Source organism: Dendrobates tinctorius, unplaced genomic scaffold, assembly GCF_039654945.1.
Source record: "Dendrobates tinctorius isolate UK_male_01 unplaced genomic scaffold, ASM3965494v1 ptg000083l, whole genome shotgun sequence".
NCBI lineage: Eukaryota > Metazoa > Chordata > Amphibia > Anura > Dendrobatidae > Dendrobates > Dendrobates tinctorius.
Window position 1 is genome coordinate 17,434,442 of NW_027361751.1, and position 24,221 is coordinate 17,458,662.

Sequence of the window (24,221 nt, forward strand, 5' to 3'; positions counted from 1 at the left end):
CATCCATTCTTCGTTTCCTCCAATCTGGTTTGGATGCGGGCCTATCCCTCAGTACTCTCAAAGGCCAGGTGTCTGCCCTAGCAATCCTCTTCCAGAAGGATCTAGCTTCCTTACCGCAAGTGAAGACTTTTCTCCAAGGAGTCGCCCATGTGGCTCCTCCTCATCATTCTCCGATAGATCCATGGGATCTCAATCTTGTTCTTGGCGCCCTCCAGAAGGCACCATTCGAACCAATCCAGGACATCCCTCTGTCTTTTCTTTCATGGCAGGTGTCTTTTCTAATCGCCATTACTTCCATCTGGAGAGTTTCTGAGCTGGCGGCCTTATCCTGTCGTTCTCCGTACCTTACCCTCCACCAAGATAAGGTTGTTCTCAGGCCAGTTCCTTCCTTCCTTCTAAAAGTGGTATCTCCCTTTCACATTAACGAAGATATCGTCCTTCCATCGTTTTGTCCTACGCCTGCTCATCCTCTGGAAAAGTCGCTCCACAAACTGGACGTAGTGAGAGCCTTGCGTGTTTACCTTGCCAGGACCGCTTCTTTTCGCCAATCTGATTCCCTGCTTCTCATTTCTGAGGGTTGCCGGAAAGGTTTTCCGGCCTCCAAATCCACAATTGCTCGCTGGATTCGGTCTACCATCCTGGAAGCCTATCGACTTCAGGAGAAATGGCCCCCTCCGGGAGTGAAAGCCCACTCCACCCGGGCTGTTTGGGCTTCTTGGGCTGTGCGACACCAGGCTTCGGCCTCACAACTGTGCAGGGCCGCGACCTGGTCGTCTTTGCACACCTTTGCGAGGTTCTACAGGGTTCATACCCAGGCCTCGTCTGATGCAGCTCTTGGTAGGAAGGTTCTGCAGGCGGCGGTCGCGCACCGGCCGACCTAAGCCCTTCCTTCTGTCGTTCCTTTTATTGCTGTTCCCACCCTCGGGACTGCTTTGGAACGTCCCATGGTATTCTGTGTCCCCCAATAAGGCGATAAAGAAAGAGGGATTTTGGGTTCTTACCGTAAAATCTCTTTCTTGGAGCCTTCATTGGGGGACACAGCACCCTCCCTGTTTAAGTTGTACCGTGCAGGGTCTTCGAGTCCCTTGTTCGGTTGGTACATATGTTCATTGTTTTTGGTTGCTTCTCCTACTGCTTTTTCACCAACTGAGGTGCTTGGTGCCTGTCGGTGGGTGTATACTGCCGGGGAGGAGCTAATTTTCTTGTTTTGCATAGTGTCAGCCTCCTAGCAGCAGCAGCATACACCCATGGTATTCTGTGTCCCCCAATGAAGGCTCCAAGAAAGAGATTTTACGGTAAGAACCCAAAATCCCTCTTTTTTGCGGCAAAGCTGCTTGTTTTGGAGTGCTGCTCTATCATTACTGAGAAAATGGCCAGCTCTACTAGAACATGGACCCTGGCTCAATGCTGGGAGTTGTGCTGTCTGGACTTGTGTATACATGGTTTTACATGTCAGTTTATTTGAAAATGATTTTAAGTGTATGTTTCCTTGTATAGAGCCATTCGATAGGACGAACACTGCTAGAGCGGTACATGAAAAGCAGAAATTTGACATCATTCAGGAGGAATTCATGAAGGTAAGATTATTGGGAGAATTGGTATGTCGATTTTGTCAATTGCATTCACACTGCACAACTGTAGTTAAAGGGGGGGTTATCTGGGATTTAAAAAAAAAAAGTGGATAAACTCAAACTGGTAGGTAGTTTCTACCTACCTGCCTGTTGTGCATGGCGCCTTTCTTCCCTGGCACAGTGTGTCACAGACCGCCCCTGCCAGCATTTCAACTACCCCTGCTGACGTCATGTTAACAGAGCAGCAACTTCTTTTCCCTCTGAGGGTTTGATGCAACTTTTTTTTTTTTTTTTTTTTTAGTGCATGCGTTTTGTGTTGCAGCACTACCTCCAGTCTGTGTCTGAACCTGACCTTATGCATTGTAGGCCTCATTCTTCATAAAATATACACACACACTCCTCGACATTGAAAAGTGGTGGAGTTATTGAAAATCACATGATTAATCGACATGTTACTGATATGCAAATGATGACAAAAATGGTAAGAATGTTTAAAACATTTTTATTTATTAACCCCTTAGTAGCCACCAATACGTCTTTTTACTGACCTCACTTATCAGACAATAGCATGCCTAACGGGTGAAAATGCAGCAGCTGTCATGGTGTTAGCATCTGCCATGGCTTTTTAACCCCTGAGTTGCTGCTGTCGAACACATTAAAACATTCATCAAAAATGCCCTTTTTTTTTTTTTTTTTGCAGCTGCGTTTTTTCTTCGAAGAGCAAAAATTTTACTCAACGTGTGCACATACTCGAAGTCTGTGTGCACACGTTCCAGATTTGGAAGTTTGTGTCGTTTTTTTTTTTTTCTGCACAAATTTGTGACAAAACCTGATTCCCGCAAAGTGAGAAACAAAGTGTCATGCACATGTTAAGTATTTTTTGACTTGCAGATTTGGTGCAGAAAATCTGCTGCATGTCAATTCTGTGTGCGGTTTTCACCATTCACTTCACTCAAATCAGGAAAAAACACAGGGCGAAAATGCGTTTTTTTTGCAACTACGTGCTTCCTGCCAAGAGCTTCAGAAATTTTACTCGACGTGTACACATACCCTCTGCCGGCTATAATGACCTGTTATCAAAATATACGTGGTAAAAATAACATTTTTCCTGACAGTAGTATTGAATACGTTGACTTGTGCTGGTGTCACTTTGGGGGATTTCATAACATTTAAGTCCCCCAAAATCAACTGAAAAACTTTTTGTAAATTTCCTTGAAACAACTGCTGCTACAATTACTCTGTCGCCTAATTGGGGGACACAGAACCTTGGGTGTTATGCTGCTGTCCACTAGGAGGCGACACTATGCATAATCTGAAAAAGATTAACTTTGGCTCCTCCTCTGCAGTATACACCCCTGGACGGCGTCAGCCTTCTCCAGTTTTTGCTTAGTGTCGCAAGGAGGCACACCTTTTTTCTTCCGTTTTTTTCCTTTTTTTCACCGGAAATACAGATGAAGAAAAGTGGGTCTCCAGCGAGACTCCCGGCATGGCTCCCTCCTCGGTCCCCTATTTAGGGGTACCCGGTTGAGGTCGAGGTGGTTTTTCCCCATGTCGCTCCCTCCCGAGTCCCTCGGGTCCTGGTTCGAGGTCGAGACCCCCCTCCTTCCCCAACCCCTTTAAGGGGTCTGGGTTGAGGTTGAGGCGAGGATGAAGACCCCCTGACGGTGACAGACGCACCCTCCCTAATCCCCCGCAGGGGGTATTAGGTTGAGACGCCTCAGGTAGGGTCGGAGATCAGGCAGCATTTCGCAGCTTCCAGGGACCCCAGGCTGGCTGAGGGATCCTGTTGGGGCGGGGGAGGGTGCGGACTGGATGGCACAGCAGAGACAGGGCTTTTCTGCGTCCCTGTCTCTGCAACAGCAGCGGCTCCATAGCGCTTCAGGGGCCCCCAATACAAAAACCGCTACCCATGCTACCCCCACCGCTATCCAGTCGACCATTCTGGGGGGGTCTGGTACAAATCGGCCCCCCCCCCCCCCCCCCCCCCCAGACTACCGCGCCGCTCTGGAGCCCTTCTGGGCATCAGGCTTCTAATTTAGGCCGCTGCTTCGGCCTAGCTGAAGCTGCCGCCTTTTCCCCGCCCCCCGGCCCGCCCCCCGGATGACCAAAATGACACGCTGGAGTGTCATAGAAGGGGCGGATTGAGGCAGAAAGGGCGCGTTTTTTACACAGCCCAGCGCGCCCTTTTCAGCTCTCCGCCCCCTCCTCCCTCTCCTCAGAGCCCCGGTGGCCATTTTTTCTGGATGAGATCCAGGAGAGGAGCATCACAGCGGTCTCCGGGGGGCACAGAACTGGGATCTGTCGGCGCTGGACCTAGGGGCACACCGGTGGGGTAAGCTCACAGCTGGGTTCTCATTACTCAGCTGTGAATCTATACTTCCTATAAGGCTTTCTGTGGGTTCCCTCTGCGTAGCCACCCCTGTACGATCCCTTATAGCCAGCCTCTGTGCACTATGCCGGGCTCAAGGAAGAGAACCAGGCAGGAATGTTTCTATGCATTCTGTACAGCCTGCAAAGCCACGCTCCCTAGTGGCAGCACGTATCCGCACTGCCGGGACTGCATCCAGAACTCTGGGTCAGAACCCCAGGGAGTCCCTACTGACGCTTCAGTGTCACAGGCCACGCTGGAATGGGCAACTCAGATGTCTCAGTCTATGTCACAGTCCATAGACAACCTAACTGCTACATTACTGCAAGCTCTGCAGAGTCGGGCCCCGGCTATGGACGGTACACAGCAAACGGACAGCTTGTCTCAGGAACATGCTGCTTCCGACTCTCACAGACGTAAGCGGACCCACAGGTCTCGATCACCTGAGTCGCACTATAGCACAAGGTCGTCGCCCTCTAGGGAGAGACAGCGTCATTACAGGTCTCCTGGGCAGTCCCCTGCCACAGACAGTGCAATTTACCACAGGGATCCCCCACCACAGAAGACCCCCGCCCCAGGTCGCCCTCCAGGGATCACCTTAGCGAGGCACAGGATTCGGAGGGCATCTGTGACCCCGACTCAGATAATGAAACGGTCAGGTCCGTGGTACCTTCTCCCCCTAGCAATACAGCGCTAGTTGAGGACATAATTTCTGCCATTCATTGGGTGCTAAAAATTCCAGAGTCTCCCCCGGAAGTCCCAGAACATAGGATTTGCTTCGAAAGTGTTCAAAAACCACCTAAGGTCTTCCCTAATCACGGATGAGTTTGAGAAAATACTTACCAAACAGTTTGCGCAGCCTGATACAAAATTCGCTAATCACAAATATTTGGAAGCGAAGTACCCCTTCCCACAGAAAGACACCAAACAATGGACAGATCCACCTGAAGTGGACCCTCCGGTTTCTAGGCTAGCAGCGCAGACTTTACTCTCTCTGCCGGATAGCTCAACCCTCAGGGATGCAGCAGACCGGCAAGTAGAACGCATGGCTCGTTCTATTTTCGAAGTGGCAGGCGCCTCTCTGGGCCCTGCGTTTGCTTCAGTTTGGGCAGCCAAGGCCATCCTGGCTTGGGCCAAAAAACTACAGGAGGGTCTTCAGGCTTCAAATCCTGAACTCTCGGACCAAGCGGTCCAGATGGCAGTGGTAGCAGACTACATGATTCATGCAGCCCTGGATTCCGCCAGAGGTGTAGCGGGAATAGCATCAAACGCCATCACGATCCGACGCATCCTCTGGCTGCGAGAATGGAAAGCGGATGCGGCCTCAAAGAAGTCCCTCACGCGTCGTCCGTATTTTACTGGAAGACTTTTCGGCGAAAAGTTGGACACCATGATAACCAATGCCACTGGGGGTAAGAGTACCTCTCTCCCTCAACTAAAACTGAAACGCACGTTTAAACGAAGAAACCAGACGCGATTCCGATCCTTTCGGAATTCCTCGGACTGGTCCGTTTCGCGCCCAGTGCAAAACCGCAACCGTTCTCCACGCAGAGACAACCCACGGACGCAGCAGCGACCAGACAGGGCTTGGCAGTCAAAAGCAGGCCAAGCGAAACCCAAGGGAGGAAAACCTCAGAACTTCACTTCATCATGACTCGAGACCTCCGGAAGACACCCCACCAGTAGGCGGCCGACTTTTACTCTTTCAGCAAGTCTGGCTGCCTATTACAGAAGACAGGTGGGTCAGGGAAATAGTGTCTTCCGGATACAAGATAGAGTTCACTTCCGTTTCACCAAACCGGTTCTTCCTTTCTGTTCCTCCAACACCACCAGAAAAGGCTCGTGTTTTCCACCAAGCGGTTTCCCCTCTCCTTCAATCAGGAGTTGTGGTGCCGGTTCCCGCGAACGAGAGATTCCGAGGATTCTACTCAAATTTGTTCGTAGTCCCCAAGAAAGGAGGCGGCGTCCGACCCATACTGGACCTAAAACAGCTCAACAATTACGTACGGGTCCGTCATTTCCGCATGGAGTCCCTCCGGTCCATCATTGCATCCATGGAGCAGGGAGAATACCTCGCCTCCATAGACATGCAGGATGCGTATCTCCACATACCAATTGCTCCCGCCCAAAAAAGGTTTCTCAGGTTCGCGGTCAACCAAAACCACTACCAGTTTGTCGCCCTTCCGTTCGGACTCGCCACGGCTCCAAGAACGTTCACCAAAGTCATGGCGGCCACCATGGATGTCCTGCACTCAAGAGGCATCCTAGTCGTCCCGTACCTGGACGACCTCCTCGTCAAGTCTCCCACTTTCAAAGACTGCGAGGTCAGTGTCTCAATCACTCTAGACACTCTGAGTCGCCTGGGATGGCTAGTCAACCTACAGAAATCGTCGACCATCCCAACTCGGACTCTAACATTCCTGGGAATGGTATTCGACACCGCCAGGGGCCTGGTGCTCCTTCCCAAGGACAAGACACTGGCCATCCGTCTGGGAGTTCGCACACTCCTTTGCAGTCCTCCTCGATCTCTCCGGTTTGCCATGAGAATCCTCGGCAGGATGGCAGCAGCAATAGAGGCAGTGCCATTTGCCCAGTTTCACCTCAGGGTCCTTCAACTAGCCATACTCAGATCTTGGGACAGGAACCCTCTCTCCCTCGACAGGGAGTTCAGGTTGACGTCATCAACCAGGAGGTCCCTGCATTGGTGGCTCAAACCAAACTCGCTTACACGAGGGAAGCCATTCCTCTCAGGACAATGGAAGATCCTGACTACCGATGCAAGCCTGACTGGCTGGGGGGCGGTGCACCTACATCACAGGGCACAGGGCAAGTGGTCACCGAGGGAAGTGACATTGCCCATCAATGTTCTGGAAATCAGGGCCATTCTCTTGGCACTGAGAGCATTTCATCACTTGCTTGCAGCCTCGCACATACGGATACAGTCGGACAATGCCACGGCTGTGGCATACGTGAACCACCAAGGCGGGACCCGCAGCGCCCAGGTGATGAGAGAAGTGGCTCATATCCTCCGCTGGGCGGAAGACACAAGATCGGTACTTTCTGCGGTACACATTCCGGGTGTAGAAAACTGGGAAGCCGACTTCCTCAGCAGGCAAGGAATGGACTCGGGGGAGTGGTCTCTCCATCCCGAGATTTTTTTACCAGATCTGTCAACGCTGGGGAACCCCGGATGTGGACCTAATGGCATCCCATCTCAATACCAAGGTTCCCAATTTCATGGCCAGGACACACGACCCGCGGTCGCTCGGAGCGGATGCCCTGGTCCAGGACTGGTCCCAGTTCCGACTCCTGTACATTTTTCCACCCCTCCCCCTAATCGCCAGGGTCGTGAGGAAGATCAAGCAAGAGGGAGTTCCGACCATCCTCATCGCGCCAGACTGGCCCAGACATACTTGGTACGCCGACATCGTCCAACTTACGGCAGACGCCCCCTGGCGTCTACCCGACCGTCACGACCTTCTGTCTCAAGGTCCGTTCTTCCACCAGAATTCAGGGGCTCTCAATTTGACGGCATGGCCCTTGAAACCTGGATTCTAACCCAGGCAGGTTTTTCACCGGCAGTCATTGCAACTATGATCAGGGCAAGGAAGCCTGCCTCCGCCAAGCTCTATTATCGTACCTGGAGAGCTTTCTTTTCTTGGTGCGAATCTCATGGACAAGTCCCACTCCCTTATTCCCTCCCGAAGGTACTAGGTTTTCTTCAATCGGGCCTAGATGCCAAGCTATCCTTAAGTTCGCTTAAGAGTCAGGTGTCGGCGCTTTCAGTCCTTTTTCAAAAGCGCATTGCTATTAAACCGCAAGTAAGGACTTTCATCCAGGGAGTTTCCCGATTGGTTCCTCCCTACAAACGTCCGCTGGATACGTGGGACCTCAATCTGGTCCTGACAGCATTGCAAGCTCCACCCTTCGAACCTCTTAGAGGAGTTCCACTCTCCATTCTGTCTCAGAAAGTGGTTTTTCTAGTGGCGATCACCTCGTTACGCAGAGTGTCGGAATTGTCAGCACTTTCCTGCAGACGGCCTTTCCTAGCCTTTCACCAGGACAAGGTGGTTCTCCGCACGGTACCATCCTTCCTTCCGAAGGTTGTGTCCAACTTTCACCTTAATGAAGAGATTTCACTGCCTTCCCTTTGCCCGGTTCCGGTTCATAGAGTGGAGAAGGCTCTGCATACGCTTGACCTCGTCAGAGCATTGCAGATTTACGTGTCCAGGACTGCACCTTTCCGGAAATCTGATTCCCTCTTCATTCTTCCGGAAGGTAGTCGCAAGGGGTTGCCGGCTTCCAAGGCTACCCTTGCCAGGTGGATCAAGTCCACCATACATGAGGCCTACCGACTTAACAGTTCCCCTCTTCCGGCCGGTATCACGGCACACTCTACACGGGCAGTAGGGGCCTCCTGGGCCATTCGGCATCAGGCTTCGGCACAACAAGTGTGCAAGGCGGCCACTTGGACTAGCCTACACACGTCTACGAAACACTACAGTGTTCATACCCAGTCCTCAGCGGATGCGAGCCTGGGTAGACTGGTTCTGCTGGCGGCAGTACCCCAAGTCTAGGGGACTGTCAGCACAATATTCGTCCACTGCTTCCCACCCAGGGACTGCTTTGGGACGTCCCAAGGTTCTGTGTCCCCCAATTAGGCGACAGAGTAAAGGAGATTTTTGTGTACTCACCGTAAAATCTCTTTCTCTTAGCCTTTAATTGGGGGACACAGCTCCCACCCTGTTGCCCTTACAGGCCGTTGTTTCCTGTTGAGTTCTCATATTGTTCTTTGAGCTCGTACATAGTAGCCTTCTTGCAGGCATGGTTATGTTATTTGGTTACGTTCCTCCTTATGCTTTGGCACAAAACTGGAGAAGGCTGACGCCGTCCAGGGGTGTATACTGCAGAGGAGGAGCCAAAGTTAATCTTTTTTAGATTATGCATAGTGTCGCCTCCTAGTGGACAGCAGCATAACACCCAAGGTTCTGTGTCCCCCAATTAAAGGCTAAGAGAAAGAGATTTTACGGTGAGTACACAAAAAATCTCCTTTTTAAACCTTTTAAACATCCTAACAAAATAAAACGATGTTTTACAATTGGTGACGTAAAGCAGACATGAGGGAAATGTTGTTTGACTATTGTGTGATCTGACTACCTGGATTAAAGGGATAATCATTGAAAGTTTGAAAATTGCTAATTTTTATAAAAAAAATTTTAGTCAAATTTCTGATACTTTCTGCGTTAATTTATAAAAATATCAACATAAATTTACCATTAACATAAATGCCACGCTGCATTGATGCAGTAATTGATGAAAAAGGAGCCCCGACCAAGTATTGAGTGCATTTACTGAACATACATTTCAGTAGGCCAACATTTCGGATTTTAAAATCATTTTTCTCAAAAGCTGGTGTTATAAAGTATTCTAATTTACTGAGTTAATGACTTTTGGGTTTTCATTGGCTGTAAGCCATAATCATCAACACTAACAAAAATAAACACTTGAAGTAGATCACTCTGTAATTACTCTATATAATATGAGATTCACTTTTTGTATTGAAGAACTGAAATAAATTAACTTTTTGATTACCGTATTTTCCGGTATATAAGACGACCCCCCAACTTTTCCAGTGAAAATAGAAAATCATCTTAAAAGTCGGGGGTCTTCTTATATGCCGTGTGTCATTTTATACGGCGGGTGCGGAGCAATCTACATATAGTAGGGGAGTGGTCCCGATGACCAAGGGAGGGGGGCGTCTCACAGGGAAGATGTAACTGGAGTTATCATCCCCCTTTTACCTCATTGGTGGCAGCGGTGCTATCTGCGGCTCTGTGCTGGGGGTCGGCAGCGGCTCCTCTTGTGTAGCATGGGGGCTCTGCGTCCTGCGTTGGGGCTCCGCTGGCATATGCCCAAAGCCCGGAGGCCCCCGGCAGCTCCGTTGCTGCGATGCGGTGACCTCCGGGAAAATGGCCGCTGGAGCCCGCGCGAGCTCATTCAGATCTCATCTCCCAAGATCTCGGAGCCGCCGCTGCCGACCCCCCTCCCTTCGTCATCGGGACCACTCCCCCACTATATGCAGAGGTTGGCCTGCACCTGGCACGTAAGACACCCGACTTTTTTAAGCAGATTTTCTGGGGTTAAAAAGTCGTCTTATACGCCGGAAAATACGGTATATAATTTTGTGAGAAGCACCTGTACATATTGCCCTTCCTAGCTTACATGCACTTCTAAGACAATTTGGCTATCTATTGGGCTACTGAATTAATAATGGTAATACGGAAGCCTTTCCTCTCAATGTTTATGTCCATTAAACCCATTGAAGGAAAATTATAATTATAAATGGAAGGATTCCTCCATGTCTTATTTGGGAACCCAGTTGACCTCCACTTACAAGTCTCTACAACAACAAGATTACCCTCCTTTGTTCAACAAACTCAAACAGCTACTTGATAAATGGGAGCGTCTGCCACTATTTTGTGAGAATCTCTGCAGTTAAGATGGCTATACCTCCTAAACTTCTAGACCTATTTGAAACTCTGCCTATTAATGTTCCTTATAAGGAGCTGAAAAGTATTCGGTCATCTATTTTCCAATTTATTTGGACCCTCAAATGCACAGAATTATAAATCAAAAGTATGTTAACAGGTAAAATGAGGAGTGAACAGGGTGCACCGGATATTATTAGATACTATTGTGTGACTCCTCTAGGTTGCATCCCAGCCTGATCTGCTCCTAGAGCATTTTCTAGGTAGATGGAAATAGAGAAACTGTGGTTGGACTTGATTCACTCACTCTGGGCTACTACCTCCAAAAAGCTAGGCACCCCTATGTTGTGACCAATCTTTTATTAAGAAAATATGGGAGACCTGCTAAAATAACATTCCCATTAATGTTGGAACGCTCTCCCATGACTTCCTTCTTATTTAATCCTTCATTGTCTTATAGTTTAGATAGCAGCTTGATTTAAACCTTCGATCAATAAGCAACTTTTTTTTTCTTTGCAGACAGTCTAGGTCTTTATTGCCCTTTGACATGTTACAATCTTGTTTTAATTTTCCATTAAAATTTCATGTACAGTTCTTTACAAATTAGATACTACATGCACTTTTTTCTCCTCCATTAGTCTCTCATCCAACCCGCTTAAAAAGACTAATGTAGGACAGGATTTTCCACCAAGGGCCTTATATCAGATATCCACCCGAAACATGGGAACATTTCCTGGGAGAATCCTGATCACCTACTGTCTGGCAAGGGATATGGAGGGGGCAGCCAAGAATTTCACATGCTTTGTTTATAGAGAAAATCAGTTTAGGTTACTGGATTTTTTGGATTATAAGACAATTTTTTTCCCAAAAAAATCTGTGGAGAAAATATGGGTTATAATCCAATTGTAGCTTACCAGGGGTTAGGGAGGCTGTGGTGGAGCAGGGAACCAGGAGGCATGGTCGCTGCTGCACGAAGCTGTCGGCGGCAGCAGGAGTGGGGATGCTGCGGACCCCGGGCTGGGAGAGAAGAGGATGTTCGGCGGTGCGAGGCTGTGGTGGGACCCATGCTTTTCATAAAATGTCAGTGGAGTCGCCACACTGCACCTCTTTTTCACTGCAGTGGACTTCGGCAAAATGGCCGCTGGAGGAGGTGCATGCACAGCTTGAGATCTCTGCTCCTGAGATCTCAAACTTATGGGCCGCCTTATCCCCTTAAATCCTAAATCTTAATTACTCAATATTAGTGATGAGAAATCGGGCTCGGAAAAGATGTTATCTGAGCATGCTTGTGTGTTGTGTGTCATCGGCGTGCTTGAAAACAAATGTTCAGGTCAAGTCTCTGTGACTGCATGTCTCGCAGCTTTTCAACAGCACGGCCAAGGATTGTCTAACAAACAGGCAATCCCTGCATGTATTGCGGATGTCGAACAGCCGTGAGACGTGCAGCCACGGGGACTTGAACATATTTTTCAAGCACGCTCAGATAACCATATCCGAGCCCGATCGCTCATCACTACTCAATATCACACCATTCCAGATTAGCCGTAAAGCTCAACAACTTCTACTTGATACACCACAGCGGCAAGATGCCTTATAGCCTGCAAGTGGAGGTTGGTACAGCCTCCACCAAACTGTGAGTTACGTATACAAGATACACAGAGCATTGAATATACCACTACTCTATTAAATAACACGTGAACGTTTTGAGGTGGTGTAATCTTCGAGACATTTACTGGGTACAGAGAGGATAATTGATATACACATAAAGGACAGTTCTCAGAGACTTGTGTTGAACCGATTGTGTTTTCCCCTCCCTTTGTGTCAATGTCTTGTCTTTGTACATTTTCAGATTTATAACGTGGACACTTCAGTGTTGGGTCCACTCACTGTTGATGGTAGTGCTTAAAGGGAACCTGTCAGCAGAATTGTGCAGAGTAACCTACCGACAGTGTCAGGAGTGTCAGGTTGGTGCCGTTTTACTGATTAAAATGATACCTTGGTTGCTGAAGTCTGTCTTGTCGTTGTTGTTTAATCTATACTTTTAGTTTTGAGTTAATGATATGCTCGTGCTCTGGGGCGGCCTGGGGGGGGTCCTTCATGTGATGCTCTGATTAGGTATTTATCAGTATGATTGCTGACAGGTCACTGATCCCTCACTGACCTGCCCCCTACTTTACAAGGGGGGAGGGTAAAATGTTCCTCAAAATGGCTCCGGCAGCGCTTGCGCAGTAGCATCTATCGGCAATCCGATAACTGCGCAGGCGGTGCCATCTTGAAGGATTTTTTTTTTTCAGAATCAATTTATATGGCTAAAATAAAACAATTTAATGCACATTATACATGCGACCATGCTGCACCACTAGTGCCTGGCTGCCGAAGGCGTTTTTTTTGTTTTTGTTCAATACATAAAATAATCAGTATGTAAAATAGGCGGCAGGTCGCTGAGGGATCAGTGACCTGTCAGAAGCCATACAGATGAATACGCATGTGGTCTTCGGAGCACCACATGAAGATCCCCCCACAGGCTGGAGCACAAGCATATCGTTAACTCAAAACTGAAAAACAGATTAAACAAGAACCACAAGACTGATTTCATCAACCAAGGTGTCATTGTAATCAGTATAACGGCACTGACCTGACACTGTATAGGTTCCTGTGCACAATCCTGCTGACAGGTAGCAGATATTGTTACATGCATGCATTACGTTCGATTTTTGTATTTTGTCTTAAAAATTTTTTTATAATCATTCAGTTATAAAAAAGAAAAATACATATATATGTTCCCATACGGATCATCCATATTGCTTCCAATTTTTACAGATAGTCTCCTATATTTGGAATTGCATGCATGTATAAAAATGACTGCCTGGTGGATGTAAAAAGAATCTAATGGACATTTAGATAGCATACCGATGAAAAATTAACCTTTTTTCTTCTCCCCTTCATTGAATGGAGCTCTACACTTTTTAGATACTCTGCCATATATTAACAGCTGAACAATGACACAGTCCTTATCGCTCTGTACTCGTATACTCTTGTGTGCTTTTCTCATAGGAGAAATGCTTCTGGGTATACCTCGGTTATATGGCATCCTTCGGAGCTTGCAGCGTTTTTTGTTTTTTTTTCTCATATGCAGTCAGTCTGAAAAAAATCTGAAATCCAAAGCGTATAGGTAAAGGAGAGCTATGTGTACTTAATGGGTGTCGTATTACAGCGCCATACTTTCATGGTGTTTGTATGGAATCACAATGCTTCGTTATATTCCTAAACTTGGGCAATAATTATTGCTGATTGCACTTCTCAACGCTGCATAATGTAATTGAACCTACAATCTGTACTGAAATGTTCTTTATTTCCCCTTTAGGCATGGGTGAGATTGAGAGACAATCAAGATCTCAATAGTGTGCTGCCTTTTCAAAGACTTGTGGGAAAGCAGAAATGATCATGTGTCTTATGGATGGAAATGAAACAAAATAAAACCCTTTTCATCTGCAATATGCTTACACCTCAAGACTTTAAAGGATCCTTTTTAACTCGATATAAATATTGTATAAAAGGAAAAATACTTTTAGAAAAAGATATATCTTTTTTTTTTTGTGTGTATGTGCACAATATGTTCCTTTTTTATTTTATATGGGGGTATTTGCTGAATCTTGATTTAATATGTGTGTGAGAGTGAGGACACTGCTATCTTTTACTTTGAAAAATTCTAGAATTGCACTACACACTGATCAAATGTTCTTCTCCTCGCCTGCGTAAATCTGTGGCTTTCCTTTGGCAGTGTACTACACTAAACATAAGCTTGAATCTGTTTACCTCATTAGCTGCTGACTATTAAATAACTTCCAGGGGATTTTTTTTGTATTTGATCTTTCCTCTGTTTTTTGTCCCAAAGCCCAATTTTTTTTTTCTGAAAAAGAAATGGAAGTATCAAATAGTTTGAGCAAAGTTTATATCTGCACGGAGGTACCAGTTTTTCTATAGGTTATATAAAATTTACTAGAGAGCTAAAGGATAAACTACACAGTAATATGAAAACTAAGGACATGTGCTTTGCCTACGTTTTGACCAAATTTAGAAGACTTTTGACTTTTACATGACCACCACGGGCAGATGAATCTGTGTGACCTGCCAAGGGCAGTCAGGCGGCCATCTTGATCGGACCCAGATTGGAGTGCAATGCTCGGTCTGGCCGTGGCTCTCCCGACCGGAGCGTCACTGCCTCATATATTTCTAAGCATGTGTCACGCTCGGATCGGGAGTCGCTGGCCAGTCCATGAAATGCATTCTTATCTTGTTCCGATATACCGTCGTCTCACCCTAAAGGATGACTTGTTCTCTCCCCTGACATGTCTTATTTAGTTAAAGCTTTCCCAATAAAGTAACAATTTCGGGAACCTTTTTCTTTATAACTAAGCATTGTATGTCTACTGGACCTGTCCAATCATAGTTAACAATATCCGTATGTACAGGAGAGCAGGAGCCACCACCTTCTAACAGCTCATGACCTTCAGGCTATGCTGAGCGTTGTCATTTTCATCTGGAGCGGCGTATGTTGCTGACCCCTGGTGTGGAAACACAAGCTATTCACTGGTGGAAAGGTAACGCCTAGTTTTCGATGTATTTATACATTTCCAAGAGGAATAACACAAGGATAGTAGAATGCAGAGTTGTACGAAAAGGTGCTGCAACATTATTTCTTAGGTGGATTTCCTAAAACAGATGTCAGGAGAGAGTAAAGGTCTTTTTAAAGAGAAGAACTTGTGTTTCCCAAGAAGTTATTCTTGCATGAAAGCTTTATTCATTATTTGATATTTACTAGGAGTAATAATTCACTTGTTCCATTTTTGGCCTGAGTACGAGCCGCCATGTCCAGAACGGCTGCTGGTCTCGTGATCTAGCATTCAATGGCCCCACAGGCTTATGTCAAGCTGTCGCGTTATTGGAGACCCACGTCTGGACTGGACATCGCAGTCAGTACTCTGATTCTGAATGCTGGGCTTGTGAATCTGGTATTAGTCGGCATTTCGGTCCCTCAATAAAGCACCAGTCCCCACAAACAAATAGTAGTTTGTTGCTACTATAATAGTTTATTCCTACCCCCTTTATTATGTTGTAAATATTTGTATGTATTCGTTTAAAAAAAACGGAAAACTCATAATTTGTTACTGCTATCCCTGAGGACATAGATGAATTTTCTGTAAGGACTGTCTATATTGAGGGTGAGCGACCCCAGGCACCGGCCTCCACTGCCCAGGAGACACATTGCCGGAGTCTGTCCGGTCCTGAGCAGTGTTTGCTTCAGACCCGTTGTAGCACGGATGGTGCTTTTGTCAATCTGTTATTATAACTTTTAATTTTGTTGTTACTGAGTTATGTAAATTTTGTCTTTTGTTTTCTTTTGTACATTGTGACTCAGAATAAAGTTTATGGATAAGCAAAAAATGTTGCAGCTGTACTTCAGATGACTAGAAGAAGCACTTCTGGTTAAATTGATCCTCCACAATCGTCGCCCACTGTGCCATCGGGCATTTTGTGAGAGTTTATTCCTTGAGCCTTGTACCACCCACTATGGACCTGCACTAGGCATTTCCCAAAATTAACAGTTTTCCTTTTATGCTATTAATGCAGAAACAAATTTATAAAGTGCATTAAAAACCCAGCACTAAAAATCAATAGATTTTTTTTTTTTGCTGTGAAGCAACATATTCAAAAGTATTGGGGCAATCACTGAGTGGCATAATAAGATATGAGTTCTGCTAATACTTTCATATAATAAACTAAGCATTTCTTAGCTGTGGAAGACCCTGCCTCTTCAGTTTCCCCCATGGTGCTTTGACAGGCTGCAGCGGTGACATTTGGTCTACAACACATGCTTGCTGCATGCAATCAAGGTAGACTGCAATCGACCTCTGAGGACCTTTACTGGCTGCGTGTTGTATAGAGGATATTCCCGATGCGGCCATGTCATCAAAGTTCTCTGGGGAGGACTGACTCAGGAGTGGCTGAGAACACATGCAGTTGAAATCCAGGTATGCTGCTGAACTCCCAGCTTCCAAAATCTTGGAATGTCCCACTATATGGTTCGGAGATGAGCTACCAGGCTGGAACCGTCCACAGCAGTGACCAGTTCTTCCTCATATTACCCTTATGGAGGAAGCAGAGCCCTCTAAAACTGTTGCGCTGTGCTACGCCATAAATGTGGGATAGGTGTACATTTCACGGATTTCCACTTAACAGGTGAATGAGGGTCCACTTCTTTCATCAGCTGTGATATGCCCCTAACAGCCACGGGTGGAATCGCGATCCACCCACAGCTGTTAATGTTACATGCTGCTGTTAATGTTACATGCTGCTGTCAATCTGACAGCGGCATTTAACATTATCACGGCGGAAGTGTGTCACAAACCCATCACATGACCGCAGGTTGCCGATGGGTTAACATAACACCCTGGGGTCTGCAGGAAACCCCTGTTGTTGTCATTGCTGGATTGCTAGGATTGCTGGCCAGCATTCATAGCAGATGAGCATTTTAGCTACACCTAGCAAGGCTGAAGCCCTGCTGTGTGTGGCACAGGCGATCGTAAGATCGCAGCTTCCAGTCTCCCATGAAGACTATTGAAGCAAGTAAAAAAGTAAATTAAAATAAAAGTTTAAAAAAATATTAAAATCTAAAAGATTAACCTCTTTCCGACATTGGGCGGCGCTCATAGCAAGTGAGCATTTCTTCTACATACAAGCAATCTGACCATCGCCTGCATGTAGCAGAGATGATCGGACAAGTGCAGCTTCTAGTCTCCCATGGAGACTATTGAAGCATGCAAAAAGTAAAAAAAAAAAATTTAAAAAAATATAAAAAAAAATTAAGTTCAAATCACCCCCTTTTCACCACATTCAAAATAAAACATAAAAGATCAAACATACATATCTGATATTACTGCATTCAGAATTGCCCGATCTATCAATATATAAAAAAAAATTATTAACCCGATTGTTAAACGGCTTAACGAGAAAAAAAATCAAAACTCCATAATTACATGTTTTCTCCATCCCCAATGACGTCACCACTGAGAGTGGGGATCCGCCCCACTGGGACAGGAAACCTACCGATAAAAAGGCGGTACCTCTCTCCCGCATCAGTTGGTTTCCTGTCCCCATAGGGAACCTACAGACTAACCAGATGCCGGGGCCGACCAGTCTGGAGGATGGCAGCGGGAGCCCCTACCCCAGCTGGGGCGGTTACCTGAGGCACCACCGCTGGGGTCAGCGGGCCTGCCTCCAGGGTGTGGGGGGGAGAGGCGGCAGCAAGAAGATCCGTCCTCAGGATGGCGTCCTCCATGGCCGGAACAGGTACCGGGGTGGGAGAGTGCCAGCGGGCGCAGGTATCCCCAACGCACGCTGGTAGCCGGAGGGAGATGCTGCCGCCTGCGCGATGCACCACTGGGAGCCGGCGGTGGTGCGCAGGGCGGAGCGCATGACGTCACACGACCTGATAGCCCTGGACGCCCTTATGATCCCCTGGCACTTCCCCCTTGCATATGCGTTCCCGCCAATAGCCTTCCATCAGTTCTGAGGAAGATTTGGGAGGACAAAGCAAGAGTAATATTAATAGCCCCCTTCTGGCCGAGAAGGACGTGGTTCTCTTGGTTGAGGAGAATGTCCATCTCCGATCCTTGGGTCCTCCCGGATATCCCGAACTTACTCTCCCAGGGCCCAGTACTGCACCCTCAGGCGGAGAACCTACACATGACGGCCTGGAATGTGAAAGGGCTCTATTAATCAACAGAGGCTTCCCCAAAAATGTAGTATCCACCTACTATGAAGCAGGAAGCTGATAACCACTAAACAGTACGGGAGGGTCTGGAGGAAGTTCCTTTCAGTATCAAAGGCTAGTCCAAAGGGGAAAGAGTTTCTACAAAGTGGCTTAGAGCAAGGCCTAGCAACAGCACACTAAAGGTTCAAGTGGCAGCCCTGGGGGCCCTATACAACTGTGACTTGGCAGGGAATCGTTGGGTGTCCAGGTTCATTAAGGCACTCAGTAGATCCAGGCCCGTGTCTTCCCTAAACACCCCTCCCTGGGATCTAAACTTGGTACTCTCAGCCCTGACCAAGCCCCCCTTTGAGCCTTTGCAGGAAGCACTGCTAAAATTAATGTCTCTCAAGACCTCCCTCTTGGTAGCCCTCACATTGGCCCGTAGAATTGGCGACATCCAGGCCCTGTCAGCCTTTCCTCCATTCACACAGATTCTGGATGACAGGGTGGTACTTAAGACAGACCCAGCCTATCTGCCGAAGGTAGCGTCCTGATTCCACAGAACTTGGGAAAACTCCCTCCCTTCCTTTTGCTGCAATCCCAAAAACGAGGGAGAAGAGATCTTACACACATTAGATATCAGGAGATGCCTAGTGGAATACTTAGCGGCAACCAGGGAGTGTAGGAAGGATAGGTCTCTTTTTGTCTGCTTCCAGGGGCCAAAGAGAGGGCGAAAGGCATCAAAGAGCACACTGGCGAGGTGGATAAGGGACACCATCACCTTGTCGTACTCAGAAGGCGCGGACATCCCAGGCAAAATAACGGCCCATTCCACAAGAGCGGTGTCAACTTCCTGGGCAGAGAGAGCAGGTGTCTCCATTGAGCAGATATGTAGAGCCGCTACTTGGTCCTCTCCTTTAACTTTCTTCAACCTCTATCGGCTGGACCTAGCCACCTCCTCAGATCTAACCTTTGGTAGAAGGGTGCTTGAGGCAGTGGTCCCCCCCTAATAGTCTCTGCAATTCTCTCTGTGGTGCCGTCATGGGGGAAGGAGAAAATCGTTACTTACCGTTAACGGTATTTCTCTGATCCCATGACGGCACCTGTATATTCCCTCCCTACATGCATGGGGTGCGCACTTATTGTAAATAACAGTTTAGTCAGAAAGTCACGTGGTGTCTCCTCTATGCAGTTTAATAATTATAGAAATTCCTTTTTCTTAAAGTGTTGTGTTAGTATTAGGCTGAAGTTCCATTAATGCTCTGTAAAACAACTGATGCGGGAGAGAGGTACCGCCTTTTTATCGGTAGGTTTCCTCTTTCCGTGGTGCCGTCATGGGATCAGAGAAATACCGTTAACGGTAAGTAACTACGATTTTTTTTTTGTCGACCGCAAGATTGCATTAAAATGCAATAACGGGCAATCAAAAGATCATATCTGCACAAAAATGGTATCCTTAAAATCGACAGCTCGGTAAACAAAAATTAAGCCCTCACCCTACCCAAGATCAATAAAAATGGAGGCGCTACGGGTATCAGAAAATGGCACAATTTTTTTTATTTTTTTTTTTTACAAAGTTTGTAATTTTTTTTCACCACTTAAATAAAAAACTACACATGTTGGGTGTCTATGGACTCATAATGACCTGGAGAATCATAATGGCTAGTCAGTTTTAGCATTTAATGAAAATGGTTTAAAAAAACAAAAAACTGGGATTGCACTTTTATTGCAGTTTCGCAGCACTTGGAATTTTTTTAACGTTTTCCAGTACATGATATGTTAAAACCAATGGTTTTGTGCAAAAGTATATCTCATCCCACAAAAAACAAGCCCTCGCAGGGCCATATTGACTGAAAAATAAAAAAGAACTATGGCTCTGGCAAGAAGGGGAGCAAAGAATGAAAATACAAAATCCAAAAATACCTCTGGCCAGTAAGAGGTTAAATCACCCCCCATTCAAAATAAAACAAATTACAAAAAATAAAATATACACATTTGGTATTGACGTGTTCAGAATCGCCCAATCTATCAGTATAAACTGCTCAAAGAAATAAAGGGAACACAAATACTACATTCTAGATAACACAATGAAATATTCCAGTTGCAAATTTTTATTCATTGCATAGTAGAATGTGTTCAGAACAATAAAACATAACAATTATCAATGTAAATCAAAATTAACATCCCACGGAGGTCTGGATTTGGAATGATACTCAAAATCAAAGTGGAAAATCAAATTACAGGTTGATCCAACTTCAATGGAAATGCCTCATGACCAGGAAAAGATGCTCAGTAGTGTGTGTGTGGCCTCCACATGCCTGTATGACCTCCCTACATCGCCTGGGCATGCTCCTGATGAGGCGGCGGATGGTCTCCTGAGGGATCTCTTCCCAGGCCTGGACTAAAGCATCCGCCAACTCCTGGACAGTCTGGTGCAACGTGACGTTGGTGGATGGAGCGAGACATGATGTCCCAGATGTGCTCAATCGGATTCAGGTCTGGGGAACAGGCAGGCCAGTCCATCGCTTCAATGCCTTCATCTTGCAGGAACTGCTGACACACTCCAGCCACATATGAGGTCTGGCTTTGTCCTGCATTAGGAGGAACCCAGGGCCAACCGCACCAGCATATGGTTTCACAAGGGGTCTGAGGGTCTCATCTCGGTATCTTATGGCAGGCAGGCTACCTCTGACGAGCACATGGAGGGCTGTGCAGCCCTCCAAAGAAATGCCACCCCACACCATTACTGACCCACTGTCAAACTTGTCATGCTGAAGGAAGTTGCAGGCAGCAGATCGTTCTCCATGGCGGCTCCAGACTCTGTCACGTGCTCAGTGTGAACCTGCTTTCATCTGTGAAGAGCACAGGGCGCCAGTGGCGAATTTGCCAATCCTGGTGTTCTGTGGCAAATGCCAAGCATCCTGCACGGTGTTGGGCTGTGAGCACAACCCCCATCTGTGGAGGTTGGGCACTCGGACCATCCTCATGGAGTCGGTTTCTAACCATTTGTGCAGACACATGCACATTTGTGGCCTGCTGGAGGTCATTTTGCAGGGCTCTGGCATTGCTCCTCTTGTTCCTCCTTGCAAAAAGGCGGAGGTGGCGGTCCTGCTGCTGGGTTGTTGCCCTCCTAACGGCCCCCTTCACGTCTCCTGGTGTACTGGCCTGTCTCCTGGTAGCGCCTCCAGCCTCTGGAGACTACGCTGACAGACACAGCAAACCTTGCCACAGCTCGTATTGATGTGCCATCCTGGATGAGCTGCACTACCTGAGCCACTTGTGTGGGTTGTAGAGTCCGTCTCATGCTACCACGAGTGTGAAAGCACAACCAACATTCAAAAGTGACCAAAACAGGCAGAAAGCATTGGTACTGAGATGTGGTCTGTGGTCCCCACCTGCAGAACCACTCCTTTATTGAGGGTGTCTTGATAATTGCCAATAATTTCCATCTGTTGTCTATTCCATTTGCACAACAGCATGTGAAATTGATTGTCAATCAGTGTTGCTTCTTAAGTGGACAGTTTGATTTCACAGAAGTTTGATTTACTTGGAGGTAGATTCTGTTTTAGTGTTTCCTTTATTTTTTTGAGCAGTGTAAAAAGAATTACCGTAATCTCGATAAAGTGAAATAAAATCAAAACAGAAGTATTAAATTTTTTTTGATTGCCGTAGCTTTGCAATAAATTGCAATAACGGGCGATCAAAAGATCGTATCTGCATCAAAATGGTATCAATAAAAATGTCAGCTCTGCTCACAAAAAATAAGCCCTCACCCAACCCGAGATCACGAAAAATGGAGACACAGCGGATCTCGGAAAATGGCGGCCTTTTTTTTTTTTTTTTTGTGTGTGCAAACTTTGAAATTTTTTTTCACCACATAAAATGGAATCTAGACATGTTTGGCATCTACACACGCTTAATGATCTGGAGAATCATAATGGCAGGTTCTAGCATTTAGTGAACATGGTTAAAAAAAAAAGTTGTGGAATTGCACTTCTTTTGCAATTTCACCGCACTTTGAATTTTTTACCTGTTTTCAAGTACACGATATGGTAAAACCAATTGTGTCGTTCAAAATTACAACTCGTCCCACAAAAAAACAAGCCCTCACTTGGCCATATTGACTGAATAATTAAACAAAGTTATGGCTCTGGGAAGAAGGGTAGCAAAAAACAGAAACTGAAAAATCCAAGGTGGAGAAGGAGTTAAAATTTTTATGCACGTTTTTGTTTTTTTTTTCTTCTCTCTCAATCAATGGGGGGGGAAGCTAACTCATATTTTACTCAGTGATTTTCCTGTCAACACTCGTCTCTGCTTTAAAAAAAAAATGTAGAAACTCCACATGTGATCGTACCCGAAGGCTGAGTTCACACGTGGCGTTTTTTTCGCGTTTCCGCGGCGGTTTTAACCACGCGATTTTGCCGCGAAAAATAAGCATCCCATGCATTCCTATGGGATTCCGCAATGCTGTGCTAATGCTGCGGTTTTTACCGCGGCGGAATTGCTTTGCAGTAAAAAACGCAGCATGCTCATTAATTTTGCGGAATCGCGGTGATCCCGCACCCATAGGAATGCATTGTTCTGCTTACTTTCCGCATGTGGCTGTGCACACCATGCGAAAAGTAAGCAGAACATTTGCGGATGGTACCCACGGTCCGGAGGAGAGGAGACTGTCCTCCGGGCTGTGGGTACCATATCCCTGTAAAAAATAGAATTTAAATTAAAAAAATATTGTTATTCTCACCTTCCGACGTCCCGCGCAGCCTTCCCGCCTCTCTCCACGCTCCCGGTCCCAGTAAGCCTTTGCGAGCGATGACGTCCGTTCTCGCGGGATCGCAAAGTTTCATGGTCATTCGCGCGACGTCATCGCGAATGACTGCGAGAACGAACGTCATCGCGAATGACCGCGAGAACGGACGTCATCGCGGTAATTGTCACAAAGGATTACTGGGACCAGGAGCATGGAGAGAGGCGGGAAGGCTGCGCGGGACGTTGGAAGGTGAGAATAACAATATATTTTTTTTTATTATTATTATTATTTACATTCTATCTTTTACTATTGATGCCGCATAGGCGGCCTCAATAGTAAAAAGTTGGTCACACTCGTCAAACACTATGTTTGACGAGTGTGACCAACCTGTCAATCAGTTCTCCAAGTGATGCTCCAGATCGCTTGGAAAACGCTAGCAATTCTGCAAGCTAATTACGCTTCCAAAATGCTAGTTTTTCCGCGGAAAAATCTCGGGAATTTAAAATGCGATTTTCCCGCGGAATGGAATTCCGGAATTCTCGCGGTAAATTCCGCGAGAGTTCCACTACGTGTGAAACCAGCCTTAGGCTATGTGAACACGTAGGAAAAGTGGTGCAGAATTTTCTGCACAAAATCCGCATCTCCTGGCAGAATCCGCAGCCGCGGTTTTGCCGCTGTTTTTATGCGGATTTGCCGCGGAATTGATGCAGATTTTGTGCGAATTTTCTGCAGTTTTTGCCACTGTGGATTTCTATCATGGAGGGGTCCAGAAACGCTGCAGATCCGCACAAAAGAAGTGACATGCACTTCTTTTAAACACGCAGCAATTCCGCACTGATTTTTCTGCACCATCTGCACAGCTTTTTTTTTTTTTTTCTCCATTGATTTACATTATACTGTAAATCACACTGTGGATCTGCAGCGTTTCCGCGCGGAAAAATCCGCTAGTGGGCTTTGTCACTGTTGCAATACATGGCTTCTCTGGTCGAGGCAACTGAATCCCTCCGGGGATAGGAGCGTTCCCATGACTGTTGTAGATGGATCCTCCCCTACACGGGAGCCGCCGGCTAGCAGGGGCCGCAAGCATTCTAGATTCGCACATGCGTCTAGAACACGGATCCGCACTACGTCATTCGTTGGTGTCCGTGGGCGCGGTCTTTCGCTTTCCCTCACCTGGGATTTGTAGCGATCAAAGTTCCGAGTAAGAATAGGATGTTTCCTTGAATCTGGACTCACCAGAGTTCCAGGAAGCATGTCAACCAGACTCTGGAGGTTAACGATGACTCCGTTT

The 24,221-nt window shown here is 46.7% G+C and overlaps 1 protein-coding gene across 1 annotated transcript in view; it reads left to right on the top strand.

Moving 5' to 3' along the window:
- Positions 1–15,872, top strand: part of TENT2 (terminal nucleotidyltransferase 2) — a 79,850-nt gene extending 63,978 nt beyond the window's left edge. The window contains exons 13-14 of the mRNA XM_073584169.1: positions 1,498–1,577; positions 13,792–15,872. Of these exons, the coding sequence (XP_073440270.1) occupies positions 1,498–1,577; positions 13,792–13,869 (158 nt within the window). The 3' untranslated portion in view covers positions 13,870–15,872. The remainder of the gene's footprint in view (positions 1–1,497; positions 1,578–13,791) is intronic.
- The last annotated feature ends 8,349 nt before the right edge of the window (positions 15,873–24,221 follow it).